The sequence below is a fragment of the Salmo salar genome, chromosome ssa11 (genome assembly GCF_905237065.1).
Source record: "Salmo salar chromosome ssa11, Ssal_v3.1, whole genome shotgun sequence".
NCBI lineage: Eukaryota > Metazoa > Chordata > Actinopteri > Salmoniformes > Salmonidae > Salmo > Salmo salar.
The window spans coordinates 13,085,349-13,110,807 of NC_059452.1; the positions used below are offsets into that span (position 1 = coordinate 13,085,349).

The 25,459-nt window shown below is 43.7% G+C and overlaps 1 protein-coding gene across 14 annotated transcripts in view; it reads left to right on the top strand.

The window, feature by feature from the left end:
• Window positions 1-25,459, top strand: part of LOC106562015 (zinc finger protein 536-like) — a 183,900-nt gene that overhangs the window by 146,392 nt on the left and 12,049 nt on the right. Inside the window, exon 8 of one of the 14 annotated variants that reach the window (XM_045689048.1) lies at window positions 11,925-14,398. The exons of the other annotated variants lie outside the window; for them this stretch is intronic. Coding sequence (XP_045545004.1) covers window positions 11,925-12,055 — 131 coding nt within the window. The 3' untranslated portion in view covers window positions 12,056-14,398. Of the gene's footprint in view, window positions 1-11,924; window positions 14,399-25,459 lie in introns of those variants that run through there. 14 annotated transcript variants of the gene reach the window in all.

The window sequence follows — 25,459 nt, forward strand, 5'->3', positions numbered from 1 at the left end:
ACAGTCAGTCAGTCCATTCTAGATCCAAACTCTAAATCGGAAGCATGTGATGGAGGAAATAGAATGTGTCCACCAGCGTGGGAGATCAAACTCTGAGTCTGTGAGCGACAGTGCTGAGGGCTCTGGCACCTGTCAGCAGGAGGCTTTGACACGTCTGATTACAGACAAGAAGCAGGCCCCGTCCAGAACACAGTCTAACCACGTTTTGGGTTTCTACACTATTTGTATTGGGCATGTGGTGAAGGTTACCACATGATCACTTCTTTCCATCCAAATCATTATTTAATTCATCTCTGGATTTGATTAAATCCTCATAGAAGTTTTGAGTTCTTTTTTCAATGAAAATATCTGTTTTAGACACATACAGGTTGATAGACTGTTGTGGTGTTCCAGCAGTGAGTTCTACCAGTATCTAAGTTCTACCAGCATTAAGAGAAATTAGATGTGGAAGTACATGAGGAAGCTGTCGGTTGCTGATTTATATGTCCTGTTGAAATCCCATTAAGAGAAATTACTAAAACAATCTACATGTCTTTAATAAGATTTTTAAACGTGTTTTTATTTTGATCAAACTCGGTTTAATCGTCTGCTTGTTTCCTCATCTAAGCACTCTCTTGGCCCATTGTTCTCTACCGCTTGCATTGTGTTATGATAGATTGGAGCCGTATTGTATTATGATGATTGACAGGCAAGGATGTTTGTGTGTTTGTGTTTGTATGTCTTTTTGACTATACACACACCGCCCTAGCCTCCCCCTTCCAGACCCTGTTGTGTGCTTGACATTCTGTCGATATCGTTACACCCAAACGCTGGACTGTTTGATCCTGTGTTTGGCTGGCACGCTTTGAGCTAGAGAGGCTGTGTTTGTTCACTGCCACAGAGCCATGTTTCCCTCGCCGCTGTTTAAAGGCGTCCACCCGACCACCCAAAGTTCACTCCTGTCTCTCTGCGATAACCCACAGTCCAACCAGACAGTCCGCCTGCTCAGTTTCATACGTTGATATAAAAGCATGTCAGATCTCTGCAAAACAGATAAGAGAACATGATGTGATACTGGGGGGTTTGAAATAACCTAAACTTAGAGTTACTCCATGGATTCACTGATCTCTCTACTGGTCCCGATTCCTGTCTGTCGAACAGTCATCCCCTCCTCTCTTTATCTCCTTTGTCCACAAAGAAAGAAGAAGAGACACATTCTCAATCCTCTGTTGCAGTATTGTTTTTATGCTGGCTGTTCTATATTGATCCTGAGTGTGGCTGGTTATCTTTGCATGGTGGGCAGTTATAGATGAATGCACAAAGCCTTTCATTTGGACAAGGGATCATTGTGCCGTCATCCTCCCACGCCTGGAGAGAAGCGAGAAGGGGGTGAACGGCATCCATCGAAGGTGCCTTCCCGTCATCCGAGGGCATCACATTAGTATGAAAGAAATATCGGAGCGTAGTTGCTTGAATACAGCACTTAAAATGCCCTTACTGGACCTTTATCTCAACATATTTGGTATATTTATTATGAATGGATATGACCAGGTTTTCGCTGGTACGGTTTAGCTGTTAGGGCTAGTTCAACAGTGTGTTTCTGGCGGTCACTCCATAGTTCCAGAAGGTACTCCGCAGGACTTCACCATGCTCAGAATTCTGGGAGAACTGCCTAGGGGTTCCGTTTGACCTCATGAGTTAAAAGGAAGCAGCATGAGATTGAGAGAAAGAGAGAGAGAGAGAGAAAGAGAGAGATACAGACAGAGGGAGAACCACAGAGAGAGCAGAGAGAAAGAGAGACCAGGGAGAGAGGGCTTGTGATCAAGAGAGTAAGGAGAGGGGGTTAACGCCCTCCACTCTGACAGTTGTGTGGAGTGACATCTTGAGGGTTCCTGTCCCATCCACTTCAGGCCACTCATAGGTTGGCCTGTACAGCCCACTGTTTCCCACAGCCCCCTGCACCAGAGGCTCATAATTACTCTTAAGAAGGTAATAGTGTAAAATGAATGCAGTGCTCTCTCCCCGAGGGGAACAAAGAAGCCTTATTATACAACCTCGTCAGCTCTCCTGTGTGTCTCAGCGCTGTACAATCACTGTTTTCAGCAGGATAAACAGCATGTGGTAAACGGGGAGAGAGAGAGAGAAAACGACAAAGGAAAAGTGGTTGTCTCAGCCATCAAACGGCAGTCTCTAAGTGTAACTTCTGCTCTTAATTTGTTTAAAAAAAAAAAGATGTATTCTCTGTTCTCAGTTCTTTGCAGTTTGTTTAATTTATTTGAGGTGCGGAAACACACGAAACACACACACACACACACACACACACACACACACACACACACACACACACACACACACACAGAGGCGTGCGCACACACAAACTCGCCGCTAAGTCGAGAGACGTCTTCTTATTGGGAAATCTATCAATAAATCAATGTGACTTTAAACACATTTCCCCCGTGACATCACTGAACTGATAAGACCCGAACTAATCTCTGTTGAGGCTGTCGGAGAGCTTTGAACAAAACCTAGTTTGCATCTCTCAGCAAGGTTATTTGTCAATGACTTATAATCCCAGGTACATTTCCCGGGTTTTATATTAGAAACGGGTAAATGGTTCTCATGTCTGATGTTTCTCAGCCTTGGGAAAAGAGAGAGAAGGCTAAGGAACAAAAGGAATGTTATGGATTTCGCTGTCAAAACAATGAGAGGAGTGAGTGATCAAAATTGGATTGTTTCTGCGTTACCTTTAGACTTGTTTCTGCATTACCATCCTGGAAATGAGTCAAGTGATGACACTGTTGATCATATTTTATAGTGATGAAATGTTCACCCTAGAAACTAAGGAACACGGTATTTTTTGAGTTGTCGGTTATGTATGGACAGTAAACTCCCCTTTTACCTCCCCCCCACTGGCTACACACTGGTTGAATCAACGTTGAGTCCACATCATTTCAATGAAATGACGTCGACCCGTTGAACTGAAGTCCACTTTCTCCTCCTTACCTCAGTCACGTTGTCTACCTGTACTGTAAGACACTGTCCACACCAGACAGAGCGTCATGCCCAGAGCGATAAAGTGTTCCTCTTGAGGGTGTCACTACCTTGTCTAGTCCCTCCAAGGGCACGGTACTAGCCAAGAGCAGGAACAATCATCACCCAGGCTTTACCTACTTGGTAATTTATGAGGGCTCAATTAGAAGAGCACACAAACTAATGGTTTTGAAAAGCGCCTCATCCGTGTTGTGAAATTTGATGTTCTGCCTTCTGCTTATTAGAACTGCTACCCCAGATTCATAAACAGTGTTTGGAGATAAATAATTTATATTACACATTATCGCTCCAGAGCGAAAGAGAACATCTCCTTTTTTGCCGTTGTGAGTTTGCGTAGGGGGGCATTTCACTACAGAGCCTACACCCCCCCCCCCCAACCTCCTCTGAAAAAAAGGAGAGAACTTTAACAGGACGCGTCCCCTTGTGCAACGTTCCTCAGTGATCACATCTTTACACGCCAAAAATCTTTCTTTGATTTGCCTTCGCTCTCCGAATCTGTTTCCCTTTTCGCACAAAACCTCACGGAAAACTTTTGCCATATCTGCCATCTCAAAATGGAGTCTTGGTCTCAGATGAATAGTTTTGATCTTTCTCGACTGTTTACGGCTGCGTCAAGTGAAAAAAAAAAGACTTGCCGTAAGTGCTTACACCAGCACTAAATAGTTTGACATCTTGCTCTCTAACAACGTCTTTAAAGTAAATAAAAAACTAAACAACGGCCTAGCCTGCAATTAAACTGGAGATCTGAATATGACATGTTTGTACCGGAGTGATTTCTCTTTGCCCTTTTCATGTATCGTTTTTGAAGGGATTGTGTGTGTGTGTGTGTGTGTGTGTGTGTGTGTGTGTGTGTGTGTGTGTGTGTGTGTGTGTGTGTGTGTGTGTGTGTGTGTGTGTGTGTGATGTTGTAAGGGCTGTGTCAGATCACAAGGGGACTGTAGCCGGGGTTGAGATGTGGCCAGTGCTGATAGCCTCTGGTCACGGCTGCTTTAACCCCTCCATTCTCACCGAGTGCTCAAGGCTAGACAGTGGCGTTCCTCCACCGCTGGCCGAGGACTTCATCCACCCTGAAGAGGCTGCCTTTCACACAGCCTCCCAACGCTCTGCTACACACGCACTTTGAGAGCTCAGTAAATATGTGATACAATTCCACATCCATTCTCCCACACTGAGGTCACATGTTACAGTCTGACTCAGCGGAGTAATAGGAAAGATCCTAGTGGGAGGAGCTGGTCTAATCATGAAGAGCAGGCCTGGGGTTGGAGATACTGTACTTTAGCAGAGGCTAAGGATTCACCATGCAGACACAGGAAGTAAGTCCAAACAGTCTACTAGTGAATAGCTTCAGACGGTGTGAAACTCAATGCCCAATGTAGATGTATAGGGAAAGGGGGGATACCTAGTCAGTTGTACAACTGAATGCCTTCAACTGAAATGTGTCTTCCACATTTAACCCTGAATCAGAGAGGTGTGGGGGGTTGCCTTAATCGACATCCACGTCTTGGGATTCGATCCAGCAACCTTTCGGTTACTGGCCCAACGCTTTAACCACTAGGCTTCCTGCCGCCCCTGGCAGCTTAGCCTTTAGGGGTATTAGACTATAATACTCCTGAAATTGAATTTGACTTCACCATAGCAATAATAATCTGTAATTGGTCTTGCGTAAGGTAAAAACAGAGATGGTGTCTGTCAGTTTATTTAAAGAAGCTGTGGAATTAACCACCTGTGTATGCGAAACGTAGTTGCAGAAGAAAAGCTTCTGTTTCTTTCACTGTCTCTGTTACTGGCGCTGAAACAGTAAGTCTCCTGGAAGTGCTGGCTGACCATTGCAGGGTAAGAGAGGGAGGGAGAGAAAGACTGAGCTGGAGAAATGGGGGGGGGGGGGGGGGGTTCCTGGAAGGTTTCGTATATCATAATTATCCCGTTAAGCAACGGCGGGGTTCCCTCGGGAATTATTCTTAAATGGAGGATTTGCAACGAGAATGGGTCAGAAATGCTTCCAGCAAGCAGGAAATCCTGTTTTCATTTACATAATCATATCACCACTTCTCTTTGGTCCCTTCTTAAAGGCGGATGCTAATTCACAGCCCAGCTTTTGTAGGTTTAAAGCTGTTGTTGTTGTTCTTATTCCCTCCAATACGTGTCCCCTTACTGCCAGAGCTTCTCTAAATCTATACTCACTTTTTAACCTTACTCTAAACATCTTCTTTGAGCGTGGAGTTGGCCCTTTTGGCTCTTCTTTCTCGAGCACATATGTGAAAAACAGAAACATAAATAAAAGTTGATTCATGAATAGCGCTGTCTTAATTGAGACCCAGTAAGAGTAAGTAGCAGATGTTATACCGGGAACTGTTGAATCATCAGAGACCAGAGGAAGTCTGCAAAATCATATTAAAAAAACAAGCCAGGTGCTCGTGATTTTCCATTGCAGCACACTGTGGCGATGTGGGAGGGAAAAGGAGGAGGATAGATGAGGGATATTCATCCGGAAAGATCTACATAGAGAGCGATAGTGCAAACGTACTGTAGCATTCAGAGACATTTCTGGTGTCACCCTACTGTTTGATCTTGCCCATAAACTCTCTTCATTGTCCTTATTACGATAGTAAGCATCCGATTATTCACTGTAGAGCTTGTCTGAAAATACGTATTTCTGGATCATTGTTTCGACACACTTAATGCCGTTGGTACTTTCACAATCACGAGTGTATCCAAGGTTTACGATGAACACAGAGAAAGTGAAGTTTTCCCTGTCTGCACCTCCCTGCTTGTCTGAATCCTGATCACTGAGCACGTCCCAGGTCTCCAGCAAGAGAGAGCTGGAGACCTTTTCTTATTTTAAACCCCTGTCCCTGATCCATTAGGAACCCATCTTATATTGTTGTGTGATTCCTGCCCTAGGAAGCGCCGTGCTTCAGCGGCAGGCAGGTTCCTGTGATGGCTGTGCTCTCTGTCTGTAATAGTAGAGTAGGGAACCTGTGAGGAGGTGCGGTGACAGGCCCACTGAGGGGGATTAAAGGCCCACTCTGTCTCTCCTCATCTCTCTCTCTCTCTCTCTCTCTCTCTCTCTCTCTCTCTCTCTCTCTCTCTCTCTCTCTCACACTGTCGCTCACCCCCCCCCCCCCCCCCCGTTTCTCTGAAGTGACAGACAGTGTCATTCTCGTCACTCAGAGGGGACCTCGTCCCAGGCTGACAGAGTCGCTTCAGCGTTCTTCTCCATTCCCACCGCAGCGCGACGCCACACAAAATTAGTAACCAGATATGGCAGTGGCGCGATGCTAGTGCGAATAATACCACACACTCGAGGGAGCCCAGAGCTGTGAGATTAGCACAGACAATTAATACAAGACATGCCTGCGAGAGGGCCTCTGAATATCTTTATGTTGTTTAAGCCACTACGACTCGAAAACTGAAACTGTCCCTGTGTGTCAGTATTCGAGGGAGTGTGTGCGTGTTCATGTCTGTGTGTGTATGTGTGTTGTGGAATTGAAACCCTAATTTTGACAGGTGTTTTGATGTCATCTTCCCTTTTACAGCCCCGAAGTCATGTTCTGTACAGTAGCTTGTCACAGACATACTTGTCCATTGAAAATCACTAACAACGGTAACGGTAACATTCCCAGCCTGTAATCCATGTGTAAGTGAAGGAAGGAAGTGTGTGCGGTCTATGTAAGCACAGCTAGGCCCTCCCTGCGTACAGGCTTGATAGAATAAAAAGCATTATTCATACTCAAATGAGGCCTGATGAGCACAGATGACCTCACCTCTCCCTGTTGCCAAACAAAAGGTTCATTTTATAATAGAGACGGGGGGAAATGTGGAGTACAGAAGATCCCTGGCTCGTCCCACCATCCAGAATGTGCCCTCTACAAAGACAACAAAAAACTTTTAGCGACAGCCTTTGGGTGACCTTGTTAGCGCCAGCGCATTTGGGTAATCTGTGCTTAATTATTTTTTCCCTCTCTTCTACATAATACTACAGCTTGTTCTCAAACCACAAGCATTTAAGACGTGGCCATTTTTTTTTCTTTTTGCACATTCCAATGCCATTATGTTACATTGTTGCTGAATAAAGGCTGGTATTATGTTCCCGCGGTAAAGGGCAGAAGTGGACGGAGTTTTTATCTGCTGAACGAATCAATCAGGATTATGTCAGCTGAAAAGAATCACAGACAGCAGTCGCCTGTGTGTGTGTGTGTGTGTGTGTGTGTGTGTGTGTGTGTGTTTGAAATGTAGCTTATTTAAAGGGGAGCTATTTGTTGGTCGTGAATACATGGGGCTGACTGAGATGTCATTTCTCGGAACCGAGAGGATCTCTTCTATTTATTTTATCCTCTGTGGGAGGATTGGAAGGGCGCTCATTATCATTTCAGCAGAAATGATTAGGAGATCAAATAGAGATCGAATGCCATTTCCTTCCATTAATGCGGGGGGTTTAGTGCGTCTGTCATGGCATGGCTGTCCGGCTGCCTGTGGGAAAAAGACAGAGGGAAGAATGGAGGAGAGGATTAAGAGGGGACCGGGGCTTGGCAAGGGAGTGCAGGGCTATTCATTAGAAGGGCCCAAAGAGAGGCACACTGACTTTCAGAGAGAGAGAGAGAGAGAGAGAGAGAGAGAGAGAGAGAGAGAGAGAGAGAGAGAGAGAGAGAGAGAGAGAGAGAGAGAGAGAGAGAGAGAGAGAGAGAGAGAGAGAGAGAGAGAGAGAGAGAGAGAGAGAGAGAGAGAGAGAGAGAGAGAGAGAGAGAGAGAGAGAGAGAGAGAGAGAGAGAGAGAGAGAGAGAGAGAGAGAGAGAGAGAGAGAGAGAGAGAGAGAGAGAGAGAGGCCTTGAGCGGTAGCTCTACCACACAAAATTGAGGGTAAAGGCAAAAAGCAGTGATCACATGGTCAAGTTTGCCCTCCACATTGTGCAAACCTACTCATGCAACACTTTGTCCTGCTTTGAGACTCACACGCGTTAGGGTGAGGGTCCTGCCCTCTGGGGCCACATTCAAACAACCCACCTTACTGTTGGGCCTAACAGGCTGCTAATGCCTCGCCAGTCACACAACCAACCCTCAAGTCACGACTACGACATAAAAAAAGTGGCCTGTGTGCCATTTGATTGTCAACTTAGGCTCAAAATGTGACTGGATGTTAGAATCAGGAGTTGGCGTAATGGTCTCAGTGTTCTGCGATCTGTGAGTTCAAATCCCTCCATTAGTGCTCTTGCTCAGAGGGTTATTTTCCTCATCAGGAGCACTAAAAACCCTTGCATACTTCTTCCGTCTGAATAGCCATTTTCTCTGTATTGTATTTATGTATTGAAAAAAGGTAATAGATCAAGCACATTCCATTATTCTCTTATAAGATCATTAGCAAATATAATTAGATATGAAAGAAAGTAATTTGGAAAAGAGGGGGAAAAACGCTATCAGGCAAAGAAGACAGATTGTTGCATCAGAGTGTTTGGGCTTAAATTGCTCAGCGGAGGTATTATCTATCTAACCATCTTAGTCTCAGAAATAGTCACTGGGAGAGGGAGGGAACTCACTCCAGCCCACTGTTTCTCAACCAAGACCTAGCTTTTTCCTGTACGCCCATGTCTCGTACAATACCTACTGGTAAGGAGGAATAAATCAAATAAATAACATCTAAAACAACAATACCTACAATGTGTAGTGCCATTCTTTAAAAAATACAATATCAGACAGAGCGGAATAGGCCCCCTTCCCCCTGCATATATGGATTCTCCTTTTGTACTTTTGTCTTACCTGAAAAGGAAACACAAATCTTCTTCCTTGATGCAGTATAGCTGGGAACCTATTCATTGTGCCACTACCACATGCAGGAGTTTGTCACTGTTTGTGCGCCTTAACACGGTAGTGTGCTTTCTGATGGGGATCTGAGCAGAAACACCCATAAACACAAAATCCTGTCTCACCGCAAATGTACTTTTTTCTTCTTTAGTGGTGCTTTAAGAGATGGGGGTGGATGTGGATTCCTCTAGTCTTTGTGAATCGCAGCAAATGGTATTCATAAACATCCTGTATTCATTAAAACCTTCTAAAAATATGATTTGGGTGCACTTCCTCGTGCTCAAGCGGTGGTGTGTGCCGTTCGTATTTACATATTTATAAATACTGGGCTGTACAATGAGGCCTACCTTTGCCAAAAACAACACTTTTCGACTGTCGCCGGATGCCTGGGAGAGAACAAAGGCCTCAGAGGCACCTTCAATGGCAGTACTCTATGTAACTGACTCCTTGCCAACCTGCAGCAGACTGAAATGTACATATAGGGCCAGGGCATCAGTCACTTCCATGGCACTTATGTTACAGCTGATCTTAAGTCTCATGCAGTCAAACCCACATCATTAGAGGACTAGCACTCAATCTACAATACATGGAGGCAAGGATTATCTGGGGGAATTACTTCTCCTGCTTTAGTTTTGGCCTAAAGTTTGAATTTCAAACCTTCACATAAAAATAACAAATACAGAGCAAAACACAATGTAAAATAGAAGCATTTATACTGCTTTCCGTAGTAACTGATTAGCTTCGTCTTATGTAGTCAGGTGAGAGACTATGCCCACTCTAACACTAGTATTTCCCAAGGTGGTGTTACGACACATGCTCTCAGCCTTGTGTTAGACCATTGTTCTGTCCACCTATTCATTTATCCATTCTGTTAAGCATGACACATGTATTAACACAGGGTGGATCCTGGAGCTATGTGTCCTCTTACCATATGCCTGGGTTTCTAGGGCCCTCTTCTCCAGTAAATGGCCATTCTGACTGTTATCTCACAGTTTACCAGTAGAGGGCGGCCTCACCCTTTCAGCATTTTCAATAGTCCTATTGACTACGGAGTATTTTTACAATTCATTGCGAAATATATACAGTTTCATACAAATAATGATCTAATCAGTCGTCACAGATATAGAGAGTTTTGCTGACCTGATGCTGTTGTAAATTGTAGCATTTACCCATCCCAATATAATTTGTTGGCATAATACATGTAAGGCTTTTCCTAATGGTAGGATTCCTTACATTATAATGATAAAGTGTGTAGTCTACAGCATTGACCGGATAGTATTTATTGAAACAGTACTGACCTGGTATGATAAACAGTAGTTGTTTTTAAGATGACACACACAAGTGGAATGTCAACGAGGTCCTTGGGTTGGCTGGTGAGGTGCATCTGCTCTGCACCCGAATGGGAAATTAAAACTGAGAGGAAGTTATGAGGAATCTATAAAGTTGGCCTGGAAATCTCCCGCTCGCAGTGGCAGTTGTTTGGGGAGAAGAAATGTCGTGCTTAAATAATAACATTCCAGGTGGCTTAGTTAATGAACAGTGAAAATCAAATATGGGGCTTAAGCTGTAACTCGTTACTGGGAGTTTTTTTTTTTTCTCCAATGGAAATCACGAGGAGAAGCCACCCTTGAGAGACCAGATACTTTTTATGCAAAGAAAAACATTTCTTTGTTTATTAGGTGGACTACGACAACATATTTAGTTTAGTGGGGGGGGGGGGCGACATTTAGTCTGATTCCTTATTGAATAGTTGACTAATGATAGATTAATGCGTGAAGCATAGATGTAGACATAGAATGGTATAAACCAACAGACCGTTCCATCATATTGCCATGTAAAATGCACACATGACATACACAGGCTTAGTGTGCCATCTAGTGGTAAAAGTTGTCTCTGACAGTATTCCCTGAGACTGCATGGTCATACAGTACCATGCAGATGAGACTGCAAATGATGGACAGAACAGCGATGCTCTCTCTTTAAGAGATTAAAGCAATTGTGTGCAGCATGTCTTCAAAAGCTGACTCCCAACGATGACCGTTTTAGTTTGTTGATGCGTCTGGCACGGGATGTTTCGAGTGTGAATTATGATTGCTAATAAGTAGGGTTCTGGTTGTACGGCACACACATCTCCAGATCCAGCATTAATATCGGATAAGCCCGGAAAGCTACTTTAATTATCTTTAGAATCTTCATCTGCCTTTTCTAAACTGTTCGACATATGAGTTTTAAGTGAACATACAGTGCGTCTTGATTTGAGAGTGACGGTGTGATTGTGCGCTTAATACAGAGAGAGTAGGTGTCAGCGATATTGTTCTTTGGGAAATCCAAATGATGTTTTATCCGTTTTTAGTTTCCCGTTGCTCTGCACCGACTCTTCATTTCATTTCGATATCTTCGTCGTGACAGCACAATCAAATAAACACGTTTTAATTTAATTGTGTCAGCTTCGTGACGGCACTTTAAAAGAACATGACATGGAAATGCATTCAGTAGAGTTTATTGCCAAATACATTTCTCAGAAGTTGTTGAGGGAATGAAACTGTGAGAGGAAACAGGGGTCGTATTATTTAACTCTCACACTCTTTCAGAACTTCAAGATAAGCGTGTTTTACTGTCCGGGATTCAAACTTGCGTTCTAAGTGCTTACTTCAGTTCATGATCACCAAGTTATCACACTTATCTAGCAAACAAACTTGCTTGGAAAAAGTATGGAAATCCTTTTACTGCTAGTGTCTCATACAATTTTTTGTCTGCAACCTTTGCTAAACACCTCACAACCTCACCTTTGAGTCCCTGTTAGAGGCCTAGCCTACATTTGAACCAAGTTTAGAAATGTGACATTTAGTCATCGCAATGTTAGTCCAGAAGTTTGTCAGTCATACATGTGTAATGCTAATGCTAATTGTTGGTTCCAGAACAGAATGTCAGTTTCTGTTTTGCTCCTGCTTCACCCTATATGATGTTTGTTACAGTAAGAGGCGGCCATTTTGTGTGTATAACTGCTTTGCTATGTTTAGTGTCAGAATGGTTGTGTTGTGGCTGTGGTGGGGGCCGGGGGCAGTCGTGTTAATCTGCGTTTGTTCTCTTAACTGTAGTTCATCTGTGGGTAGGAGAGGAGGAAGGCCATGGAGCCCTGGGCCCCGCGCTGACCCTCGACCCTAACCTCGCGCTGCCTAACCTAGCTGACACTGAGACGCACGACGCAGCCTCTCTTAACAGAGACTAACTCCGGCCCGAGCACCCGGCTGGAGCAAGGCAGGAACATGATGATGGTGATGATGAAGGATTACACTATATCAAAGACTTTATTTAAAACATGCTACCATCAAACAAGAGAAGTCATTCAAAATGAACTATGAAGGAGTGTTTCTGCCCTGTGTGAGGATGGAGAGGAGACTGAGAGACATACCTGCTGAAATGACTTGTAGACGCCACTGGATGTGACGCTCAGCAAAGTGACAGACAGACAGACAGACAGCGACATGAACTATTCTGTTTCCTGTCCTCTCATGGATGACTCCTCCCTCCATCTTCTGTCTTCTTCATGTCTCTACTTTGATTTGATGTTTTTGATGAAACTACCTGCTAAATGACAGTCCCTAACACGCCCCTACTATGACACATTCCTTGATCCAAGATGGCGTCCATCATTGTTGACAAAAAAAAAGTGATAATATTCAGACTGAACTGTTGTGCTGACTTGTGCTTCACCTGTACGACAGACTCTCTCTCTCTCCTATCAGACCCAGTACAAAGACAGGTATTCAATGACTCCTGGGTCACAGTAATGGTATTGTCCGTGGACTGTACCATTCCCACTCTTGTCCTGCTGGAGCTGTAGCTTTAACTCGCTCCTTTTGACTAGACCAACCATCTATGGAGACCAAGCACACTTATTGCCACGCACATTTTAGTTGCTATTTTCTACCCTGTTTTAGGGCACAATGCTCTGTGTGTCAAAAATGAATTAACAGGGAGAAGAGAAAGGAAAAACTAAAAACTAAACCCGAAGTATGACACACTCTGACAATCTTTTCCTGTGCTAGCTAACTAAGAGAGAGCGGGAGTTTTCAGATATGATTGGGATGTTAGTAGATGTGACAATGAGAAGAGAAAGCCTGAGCATTGTACAGTACAGTGTGATGATGGGCAGAGGACTGAGGATCCTCACCCCACCCCCTCCACCGTAACGGAAACAGGACTGAAGTGAAGACTCTGCCCTAGCATGGTCCGCTCATGTCTTTTCTCGCTCTATATGACAGAGCCTGTAGATGCTCAGAACTACATGTATAAAGAGAGAAATAGCAACAAAAAAAAGCGTTGTTTGTGAAGAGCAAAAAGTGTTGAAGTGACAGTAATAACTAGTTTACACACCCTTGTCCTGTAGATAAACATAGAGCTTGAAGAGAAGTTATCAAAAACAAAACGGGATTGTATTTTCCACCCCTTTTCATCTCTCTTATTGACTTCAAGGACTATAGTGTTTGCAGATGTTCGTAAGATACTGCCACCAATCAATGTTGCAAAGTGTTACTGACTACTGAAATGGTTTGTTGTATTTACTTTGAAAAAGAAGAAAAAAACTGGAAAAACAAATATTGTCTAGCCTTAGATACGGTCCTCTGTTGTTGCATCGACGAAGCTAGTTGTTTTAGATGGTAGGCCTTAGGGTTGAGCTTTTTTTTGTTCAAGTACTGTACTTTTTTGCCTTCTACATTTTAAAGAAAAAAGAAAAAGATTGACAATCTACTCATGTGCTCCAAACATATGCCCATATATACATAATCATTATGCATAGAAGGATTTTTTTTTTTTTTTTAAGTATTTTGCACTGTGATAGTATTATAAATCAAATCTATACAGTACAAAACTAGCTAACTAACTACAATGAAGGTGTGTATCTGTGTGTCCCTTGACATTGTGAAATGTTTCTATGTCCTCTTGTGAACCCTGAGAATTCTAATGCGGTATGTACAGTGCAAATATATACAGTACATTTTCAGTTTGAAGGACTACAGTACATGGCTTTGACAAAATGTTATCATAGTGCCAACCCAAGGCATGCAAGTCACCTGTGTGGTCATCATTTACATACTGTTTGTTACTAAAGCAGAGTGATGATCGATGCTCAAATTCCACATCGGGTTGAAATTCCTCTCCAAGTAAAAAAGCCTCTTGTTTTTCATTTGCTTTTCTAGACTTTAGAATTCCCAATTCCAAAATATGAAGAGAAAAAAAGGATGAGAAATTAAAACAAAAAGTGGTATTGTAGGGAATTAAACAGGGTGCTGAGAAGTGGATTGTGGGACTGGGTCTGAGTTAACCAATCAGAGGGCCCGGTCAGTCCCATATTGATGCCCTCTCTCCCCTTCTCTCCGTTGTGTGGTTGTATAGAGAGGGGATAATATTAACTGTCTGGCTCTCTCTGAACCAGTATATGAGCATTCCACGTACGAACCTGTCTTGTGAGCTGAAAACCTTTTGTTTGCTGTATTCTCATGGCAGATGCTTCGTTTTGTAACTACTGAACTGTACTTATAATAAAAATAAAATGTATTCAAACTATAAAGGATTGTTGTGGAGCAATGGATTGTCTCTTTTTTTTCCCCACAGGATAACAGTCAGGAGAAAATAAAGCATCAAAATGCCAGTGTTGAGTAAACAACAGTCTGAACATGTCACTCCCTCAAAATGATTCTGTTTCCAGTCTACTCCTTTATCCCAGAGCGTCATGGACTATGCACATACTGTTGAATAGGCTACAATACAAACAAATTATGTGATATTGTCATCCACCACAATCAACAAAGTCACCTCACTGCGTTGGATGGAGAACTGTCCTATGCAGACTCAGTTTTGTGCTCTAAAATACATACATTCATGAATGTAGGCCTAGCCATGAACTCCCACCCCTAATACACTCAGGTACAAGCAAACTGAAAATGGTTACGCACTCATGCAAACCAGAGAGACCCACAATGGACCACATCCCGCCTGACACACACACACACACACACACACACACACTGAAAGAAAGATCAGTGTTCAGCTGAGAGCACTTCTCTTGACTGTTGTTGGTGAAGCGCTTGTTATATTGCGCTGAACGATGAGCAATATAAATGATGCATCTTTCTCCCTTCTCCCTGACTTCACTGTTAAGTGCTGTACAAGGAAGTAGCCGGAGGGGATACAGAACTGACTGACTACAGAGCTGACTGTGTAGCACCAAACTGGCCTGGCCCATGACAGCTCAGATGACAAGTTATGGTGTTGCTAACAGTAGCACGGTGCCCTTGGGCCAATGTATTGTTAATTCCAAAACACCATCCAGTGTTTTTTCAGGGTGGGCAAATAATTGCTCGTCTCCTTGTTTCTTTTTTTCTAGTCTATCCATCACGCAAAGTTGTTTTGGACATATTGTGTGTAATTGGTTAGTGTGTGTATGTGTTTCTCTGTGTATGTGTGTGTGTGTGTGTGAGTATGATCTAAGACAGAGAGTGCTGTGATGTCATTTTTCACGGGTCAATTACCGAGTTTGAGGGTGCTGCACCTTCGAACTCTTGAGACCATGTTTGTCTCATCGAAGGAATCTCTCCATTTCCCATAGCAATGTTATAGGCAGGAAAGTAACTGTATCAGCACATTGAAAAAGATATAACTTCCTTACCCACGTCGAAAGTACACGTCACTCAAGTCCGTTTTGTTCCCCTAGTTCAAGTCTGGGATGTTTTTCAAGGGGAAGTATTTTACGTTTTTATTCTTCCTCTGGTGGTGCCGGCTGAAACCTGATCCAGGTCTGGTTGATGGGATCCATATTCGAGTTAACAAAACGTCAGGACCCAGTCAGGACCCAGCGGCTGCTGAGCCTGCTGGGGAGAGGCTCAGGTCAATGCCTGACAAATTTTTAAACGGATCAGCTACACCGCACCAGATGTGGGGCCGCTAGTGATGCACGGGAATCTGGTCCTAATAAAACTCACATCCGTGGAAAGTAACCATTTGACTTATTTATTTTCTCCCTCCCTCCCTCCCTCCCTCCCTCCCTCCGTCCCTCCGTCTGTCTGTCTGTCTGTCTGTCTGTCTGTCTGTCTGTCTGTCTGTCTGTCTCTCTCTCTCGCTCTCTCTGGTAGTGATATGCAGTAATAGTGTTTAAAGGAAGGATGTGTTGTATGGTTACAAATCAGATAGATCATCAAAACCAGGATATTAATGTGCGTGTGTGTTCACCTACTGTGAATGTGACCGTGCACGTGTCACTGATTAAAGAACACATCAGGTCATTTTTCATTCGATTCTGCTCGCATGTCTTTTCATCGCTTGATGTTCTGTGATGCGTCATCAGCTTGCCTCATGACCCTGTTCAGAGCTTGATGAACAATTCTTCTCCCTTCATTTAGCTTTTTTTCCTCCCTCTCTCACATCTCTCGTCTGGCCGTTGTCTCTCTCTCTTCCTCTCTCTCTGTCTGTGTCCATTTCCTCTTTCCCTTTCGCGCCATATTGTGTTGCGATGTGTGTGCGGCGACGATTGATGTGCTTAAGATGATGGTGCGGCTCCGTTCAAGTGTGCCAGCAGTTGTAACTGGGCAGATGGTGACCTCCAGTTGAACCTGTCCTTGCGCTCATTTGTTCAGCTGTAGTTAATTCCACAGGCCTCCATGTTTGCAGGCGTCTCTGCATTATGCACCACTCCCCCGTGGCCACTAGAGGGAGGTAAAGACCAGCTTTTACCACATCATGAGGCAACTGAGCAATTTGATCAAACAAACCCGTCACCACAGTCTAGAATAACCAAGTCTATTTTCTGTTGAACATATAAGCTCATGAACATGCTAGCTACTTATGATCTGTAATTCAAATCATACCCGTCTGTAACCAGAAGATATGGTTGTACAATCTGGGCCTCTCGGACTGTGCTTGACGCTATCCTCATAGACAGGGAGATCATAACAGGAGATCATAGACAGGGAGATCATAACAGGGAGATCATTGACAGGGAGATCATTGACAGGGAGATCATGAGTTCTTTCAATTTGAGAAATACCGCTACTCTTTTGTGATTCGAAGTCGAAAATGTAATGCTTTTCTATAATACACCCGCACCCACACATACCCACCCACACCTACCTACCCACACATGCTCACCCACATCCAGACACACCCTGATCATCTGCCACATAATGTCATCTCTTCTGCTCAATCAGTTTAGACAATCCGTGCATATTTACAGTACACTGAAATGCTGTTTATGCTGTATTGTATGTACTGTACGGTGTAGAGTCATTTCTCTCTAAAAATTCACACACACACACACACACACACACGGAGACACACACACACACAGAAACACACAGTCCCCTGCTTCCTGTTTCCTGGTAAATGTGTCTCTGTGCTAGTCGCAGGCTCTGGCTTATGAATCGATGATCATGTGGTGTAAGGGAGATAGATGGCTTTTAGCTCCATCTTGTCTCCTCTAATTGTAAAATATTAGTCACATTAGACTCTGCCTTGTGATTAATGGAACTTATTTGGAGGTGGCCCTCTCCTGGCCCTCCCCCTTCCAAAGTCCTCCACTGACTTTTGAGAATTGAGTGATTTCACTTAAAGCAGACAAATAGGGCTCGCTCTCTCTCTGAGAGGAAGAGAGAAGAGAGAGGCCGAGCAAAGGGAAGAGAGAAGGAGGGAAGGAAAATAAGAGACGGGAGGGTGAGGGGGAGGAGGACAGAGGGAGATAAGTACAGGCAAAGCTTGTGTGGGGGGAAAGCACTGATAATAAGGTTTAAAAAGTTATGCCAGAAAAAAATAAGCCAAGAAATTTAAGCTTTGCAGGAAATAAAGCTTCGCCAGATTTATACCGTATAACACATTGCAGATCACACGCTGAAAAGACAACCCGATCTCACAGAAGGAAGTGAAGTCTTGATCTTGTTCTAAACCTGGTCGTCACTGAGAAAGGTACGTATATTCATCATAACTATTAAGAATAGTGCTTTCCAATAACCCTCAGCCCAGTCCTCTTGCCTGGAAACACAGTGACTGTTATTGATACCCGCAGACCACTTAGCCGTGCTGGAAACATGTTTGTGACGGCCAGAGACCGGGTTGCCCTTGTAATGTCTGCCATAGGAGAGAGATAGATCATGTTATGGCAATATGAGCAGTTTGTAGGGGACTTACTCAATACAGAAACTTTTCCATCCCGGCCCTGCTCTGTTCCTGAGCCCATGGGAAGTGTGATGTTTTCATTCGTCCTCTCTTCTGTTGTTTTTTTTCCTTTTTTTCTTAATTGTCTCAGAGGCCTTGAGCAACACCTGGCTTGTATCGGGGCGAGCTGACATGATCTGCTCTGTTTAGGACACCGTCTCCTCTGGCTGTTCAGCTCCCACGGTTAGCCTGACACACACATCACTCTCTGTTCTCTGTTAGCCACTGCTTCAGTCATAATGCTCCTTTTTGACACGGGTTCGTTTTTATCATTATCCTTTCTAAGAAGGTCAAAAGGAAGTTTCCACCAGGCTTATCTACAGTATGAGTGGTTTATTACCTTTCAGTCCAAATGAACTATTTCTTATTGTTTCTATCTCTCCGTTTCCCTTACACAAGCACACAGAGACTGTAGCCTACACTCTTACAGACTTGGGCATCCATTATCTGCCTGCAGTGACAGGTCAGCAATAGACTGTGCAGTCTTTAGCTCTTTGACGGACAGTGGGAGAATAAAGCTGGAGTAGAGACAAACCCTCATGAACTGTCCATCCCCAGGCCGGCTCCTCTGCTCCGGGACACATGCATGCACACACACACACACACACACGCACGCACGCACGCGCGCACACACACACGCACACACGCACACATGCACACACGCACATACGCACACACGCACACACACATACACGCACGTGCATACACACTGACCTGGTCCTGCTGAGACAAGTTGACATACAGGCCACATCACATGATGAATTTACTACTCAATACCCTTGAGCCCCAACAGTCCTCAGCCAACACAGTGGGAGAGGCGGCAGTTTGTGTCTGCTCAACGGAGACGACACTCTGCCACTGCAGGTACAGAGGCTCTGACCACTGGAGAAGCTTGACCTTACGGTGTGTGGTTTATAGTCATAGTTGAATGGCATCTACAAACACAAAGAAATCAACTGTGAGAGAGAGATAGAAAGGAACTTATTAACAGCTCCTTCTGGTACAACAATGAATAACCTAGTTCAGTATTTAACATGGGACTGAATCCCCAGTGATGACTTTTTAGCTTTCTTTGATGCATCAACACCCCCTCCCCTCTGCCTCTCCTTAAGTGTATTCCTTAGTGTTATGTGTGTGTTGGTTTTTCTAGTTAACCAGAGAAATAGACCAGATCGCTATTCCCCGAACTTCAGCCCAATTTTACATCAACACACACAGACTTCTGAAAGCTCTTAATACTGGGGAAAAAAAAAAATGAAGTCAATCCCTCAAGGCCTTTGGATGTAAATACAAATATTTTTGGTAAATCAATAGACATGTACCTTGAATCAGAGTAAAAATTAATAAGGTAGACCAGGGTTCCCCAACTGGTGGCCCGACCACCGAATTTGGGGCGCGGGTGGTTTTATTTGGCCCCCAATGTTTTTTGAGCAAAAATAAGATAAAATCGTATGATTAATTTTGGGGAATTTTCATTGTTGGACATAAATGACTGTAAAAACACCAGGAAATCATCTCCAAGTGATTTACATTTTGGAAATCTGTTCCCAAGTATTCCTACGCATAATAGAGAGACACATGTTCGTTTAAAAATGTCAGCAAAGTTTGAAATGATTATGTTTTAGTCAAATATCTGTTTAGGCTTTGTGCGGTCAACTTGCAGTCTACAAATGATTTGTAATATGTTCCGGCCCCATGACCACCAAGGCCAACGACAGAATCTAGTTGATAACTCCTGGGGTATACATTCTAATGCTTTTTCCCAGCCATTACATTTTCCTGTCGGATGTTTACAGATCCATGCTATTGGATGAATGGATGCTGCTGTAACGTAGAGCTGGGGCGATAAACCGAAAATGATCGACCCTGACAGTACCGATCACTTATCGAGGGCGTTTTGCTGATATTGTTCATTACAATAAGTAGCCTATAGTATAGAAATGAAATACGTTTGCTAATATGGGTGATTGTTGATGGGACAATGGATGGCTACAACCATCTAACTAGTAGTAGTTGTAGTTTAAAGCATAATAAAAAAAAACTGTGGTGAACATTAATATTCCAACTTCCGGCACCGACAGAGATGGCCGCCTCGCTTCGCGTTCCTAGGAAACTATGCAGTATTTAGTTTTTTATGTGTTATTTCTTACATTGTTACCCCAGGAAATCTTAGGTTTTATTACATACAGTCGGGAGGAACTATTGGATATAAGAGCAACGTCAACTCACCAACATTACGACCAGGAATAGGACTTTCCCGAAGCAGATCCTCTGTTTGGTCCACCACCCAGGACAATGGATCGGATCCCAGCCGGCGACCCAAAACAAGGGCGCCACAGATGGGGCAGTCTTCTGGTCAGGCTCCGTAGACGGGCACATCGCGCACCTCTCCCGAGCATACTACTCGCCAATGTCCAGTCTCTTGACAACAAGGTAGACGAAATCCGAGCAAGGGTTGACTTCCAGAGAGACATCAGCGATTGTAACGTTCTCTGTTTCACGGAAACATGGCTCACTCGGGATACGTCATCAGAGTCGGTACAGCCACCTGGTTTCTTCACGCGTCGCACCGACAGAAACAAACATCTCTCTGGTAAGAAGAAGGGCAGGGGTGTATGCCTTATGATTAACGAGACGTGGTGTGATCATAACAACATACAGGAACTCAAGTCCTTTTGTTCACCTGACCTAGAATTCCTTACAATCAAATGCCGAGCGCATTATCTACCAAGAGAAATTCTCTTCGATCATAATCACAGTCGTGTATATCCCCCCCAAGCAGACACATCGACGGCCCTGAAAGAACGTTATTTGACTCTATGTAAACTGGAAACCACATATCCTGAGGCTGCATTTATTGAAGCTGGGGATTTTAACAAGGCTAATCTGAAAACAAGGCTCCCTAAATTTTATCAGCATATTGAATGCGCGACCCGGGCTGGCAAAACCCTGGATCATTGTTATTCTAACTTCCGCGACGCATATAAAGCCCTCCCCCGCCCTCCTTTCGGAAAATCTGACCACGACTCCATTTTGTTGCTCCCAGCCTATAGACAGAAACTAAAACAGGAAGCGCCCGTGCTCAGGTCTGTTCAACGCTGGTCCGACCAATCGGATTCCACGCTTCAAGATTGCTTCGATCACGTGGACTGGGATATGTTCCGCATAGCGTCAGACAATAACATTGATGAATACACTGATTCGGTGAGCGAGTTTATTAGCAAGTGCATCGGTGATGTTGTACCCACAGCGTCTATTAAAACATTCCCCAACCAGAAACTGTGGATTGATGGCAGCATTCGCGCAAAATTGAAAGCGCGAACCACTGCTTTTAATCAGGGCAAGGTGACCGGAAACATGACCGAATACAAACAGTGTAGCTATTCCCTCTGCAAGGCAATCAAACAAGCTAAGTGTCAGTATAGAGACAAAGTAGAGTCGCAATTTAACGGCTCAGACACGAGAGGTATGTGGCAGGGTCTACAGTCAATCACGGACTACAAAAGGAAAACCAGCCCAATCGCGGACCATGATGTCTTGCTCCCAGACAAGCTAAACAACATCCGATTTGCTTACCACCCCAATAGGTCCACAGACGAAGCAATCGCAATCACACTGCCCTAACCCATCTGGACAAGAGGAATACCTATGTAAGAATGCTGTTCATCAACTACAGCTCAGCATTTAACACTGTAGTACCCTCCAAACTCGCCATTAAGCTCAAGACCCTGGGTCTCGACCCTGCCCTGTGCAACTGGGTCCTGGACTTCCTGACGGGCCGCCCCCAGTTGGTGAGGGTAGGTAACAACATCTCCACCCCACTGATCCTCAACACTGGGGCCCCACAAGGGTGCGTTCTCAGTCCTCTCCTGTACTCCCTGTTCACCCATGACTGGGTGGCCATGCACGCCTCCAACTCAATCATCAAGTTTGCAGACAACACTACAGGGGTAGGCTTGATTACCAACAACGACGAGACGGCCTACAAGGAAGAGGTGAGGGCCCTCAGAGTGTGGTGTCAGGAAAATAACCTCACACTCAATGTCAACAAAACATAGGAGATGATCGTGTACTTCAGGAAACAGCAGAGGGAGCAGCCCCCTATCCACATCGACAGGACAGTAGTGGAGAAGGTGGAAAGTTTAAGTTCCTCGGCGTACACATCACAGACAAACTGAAATGGTCCACCCATACAGACAGCGTGGTGAAAAAGGCACAGCAGCGCCTCTTCAACCTCAGGAGGCTGAAGAAATTCAGCTTGTCACCAGAAACACTCACAAACCTTTACAGATGCACAATCGAGAGCATCCTGTCGGGCTGTATCACCGCCTGGTACGGCAACTGCTCCGCCCACAACTGTAAGGCTCTCCAGAGGGTAGTGAGGTCTGCACAACACATCACCGGGGGCAAACTACCTGCCCTCCAGGACACCTACACCAACCGATGTCACAGGAAGGCCAAAGATCATCAAGGACAACAACCATCTGAGCCACTGCCTGTTCACCCTGCTATCATCCAGAAGGCGAGGTCAGTACAGGTGCATCAAAGCGGGGATCGAGAGACTTGAAAAACAACTTCTATCTCAAGGCCATCAGACTGTTAAACAGCCATCACTAACATTGAGTGGCTGCTGCCAACATACTGACTCATCTCTAGCCACTTTAATAATGAAAAAATGGATGTAATGAATTTATCACTAGCCACTTTAAACAATGCCACTTTATATCATGTTTACATAGCCTACATTACTCATTATATGTATTATCTCATATGTATATACTGCACTCTATAACATCTACTGCATCTTGCCTATGCCTTTCGGCCATCGCTCATTCATATATTTTTATGTACATATTCTTATTCATTCCTTTACACTTGTGTATATAAGGTAGTTGTTGTGAAATTGTTTGGTTAGATTACTTGTTAGATATTACTGTATGGTCGGAACTAGAAGCACAAGCAGTTCGCTACACTCGCATTAACATCTGCTAACCATGTGTATGTGACAAATACAATTTGATTTGATTTGATTTAAAATGGCAGGTTATCGTTGCGATAAACCTTCACTGGCCGCCGACTCGTCTTCTTTCTTGAACATTAATGTTATAAACTTATCGTTCTATTTATTGTTGTCGCATCAATTCAAGCATTTTATCGCAACATGGATTTTTGTCCATATCGCCCAGCTCTACAGTACACTCTTAGAAAAAAAATGCTTTCAAATCAAATCAAATCAAATTGTATTTGTCACATGCGCCAAATACAACAGGTGTAGACCTGACAGTGAAATTCTTACTTACAAGCCCTTAACAAACAATTCAGTTTTAAGAAAATACCCCCCCCAAAAAAAACAAATATTAAGAGATAAGAATAACAAATTATTAAAGAGCAGCAGTACATAACAATAGCGGGGCTATATACAGGGGATACCGGTACAGAGTCAATGTGCGGGGGCACCGGTGTCGAGGAACCTAAAAGGGTTCTTTGACTGTCCCCATAGAAGAAACCTTTGAAGAACCCTTTCTGGTTCCAGGTGGAACGTTTTTGTTTCCAGGCGGAACCTTTTTGGGTTCCATTTAGAACCCTTTCCACAGAGGTTTCTACTTGGAACCAAAAAGGGTCCTACCTGGTAACAAAAACGGTTCTCCTATGGGGATAGTCGAAGAACCCTTTTGTAACCCTTTTTTCTAAGTGTACTGTAACTCTTAGAAATGATTACTAGGATGCCCCAGAAAGGGTTATAGGTCGGAATAAGGGGGTGTAGATGTGTAGGTTGGACATGGAGGGTGAGGTGGTACTTAGGTGATTGGGAGTGCTGTTGGCTGACTAAACTCTGAGCCTTTACAACACGCAGGTTATTATTGGCCGACAGATGGTGCATCACATTTTACTGCTCACACCTTCTGTGGCTCTCTCTCCCCAGACGCAACTCCCCTTTTTCCCCCCTCTTCAGAGGAATGGAGCATAGCGCTACTCTTTGATACACAACACTCTCTCTCAAACCCAATCACAAACACACATGCTCACCTCTCTCGGTATTTGTCTCTTATAGAGACTTGAACACCTTACTTTTTTTTCTCTGTTTGTCATGCACATTCTGTACATATCCACGGCAGCACACAAACATACACATCATTATGTCATATATGTTTACATGTAGAGATACCGTATGTTTCCTTATACTGTACATGTTAATTAGAGACTGCTTTGTGATATTAAAGGACTTCCCTGTACAGTTAACATGTTTTCTTTACCTCCCAAAGAAATGTATTGCTTTCCTCCTCAAAGTGATATTTCAAGATTTTGGCAATGAGGCCCTTTATCTACTTCCCCAGAGTCAGATGAACTGAATTTTTATGTCTCTGCGTGCGGTTAGAAGAAAGTTGCTAACTAGCGTTAGCGCAATTTCTAACTGTTAGAAGTTAGCTCAATTACTGGAAGTGTATGGGTATCTGGCTCACGAAACTAGCTCTAAATTCCTTTATACTGGACACATTATAGACATAAAAATGGTATCCACAAGTTTGTCTGACTCTGGGGAAGTAGATAAAGGGCCTCAATGCCAAAATCCCGAAGTATCCCTTAAATACTGATTCAGAACATATTGTGGTCATCTTTATACATAGAAATTCAAACACAGCAATATAGAAGGCTATTTTAAAGATGGCGACAAGGTTTCCCTAATACAAGTAAAAATGGTTTGGCTAACTTTACTTGTGCCATTCTTTATTTCTACCCTCGTTTTCAAGTGTCCCTCGGTGATGGAGTGTCTCTCAAAAACAAAGCAACTAGTGGTAGGGAGAGGTAAATAATCCTAAGGAATGGGACATCACTCGCTCACAGCAAAAGCCGCCAAAGGATAGCCTACCACGCAATTCGTTGACTACGAGCCTTGTGTTTTTCACAATGCTCGGACTGGCTACAGTAATAGCTTTCTTTAAATTTCGCATGCAACAAATATGTACTTACCGTACGAGCAACAAATGAAAACTGCAAAACAACAATGTGCCATAATGTAGCCATCCTCTGGCTGCCATGGCCGTGATTCAACGTAGAGCAGTATTGAAGCAGGGACATTCATTACATAATAGCAGCTTGACATGTAACACATCAAATCAAATTTTATTTGTCACAAGTGTAGACCTTACAGTGAAATGCTCACTTACAAGCCTTTAACCAACAGTGCAGTTCAAGAAAGAGTTCAGAAAATGTTGACCAAATAAAATAAAGTAAAAAATAATAAAATAGTAACACAATAAAATAACAATAACGAGGCTATATACAGGGGGTACCGGTACCGAGTCAATGTGCGGGGGTACAGGTTAGTCGAGGTAATTTGTACAAGGAGGTAGGGGTGAAGTGACAATGCATAGATAATAAACAGTGAGTAGCAGCAGCATACAAAACAAATGGGGGGGAGGGTGTCAAT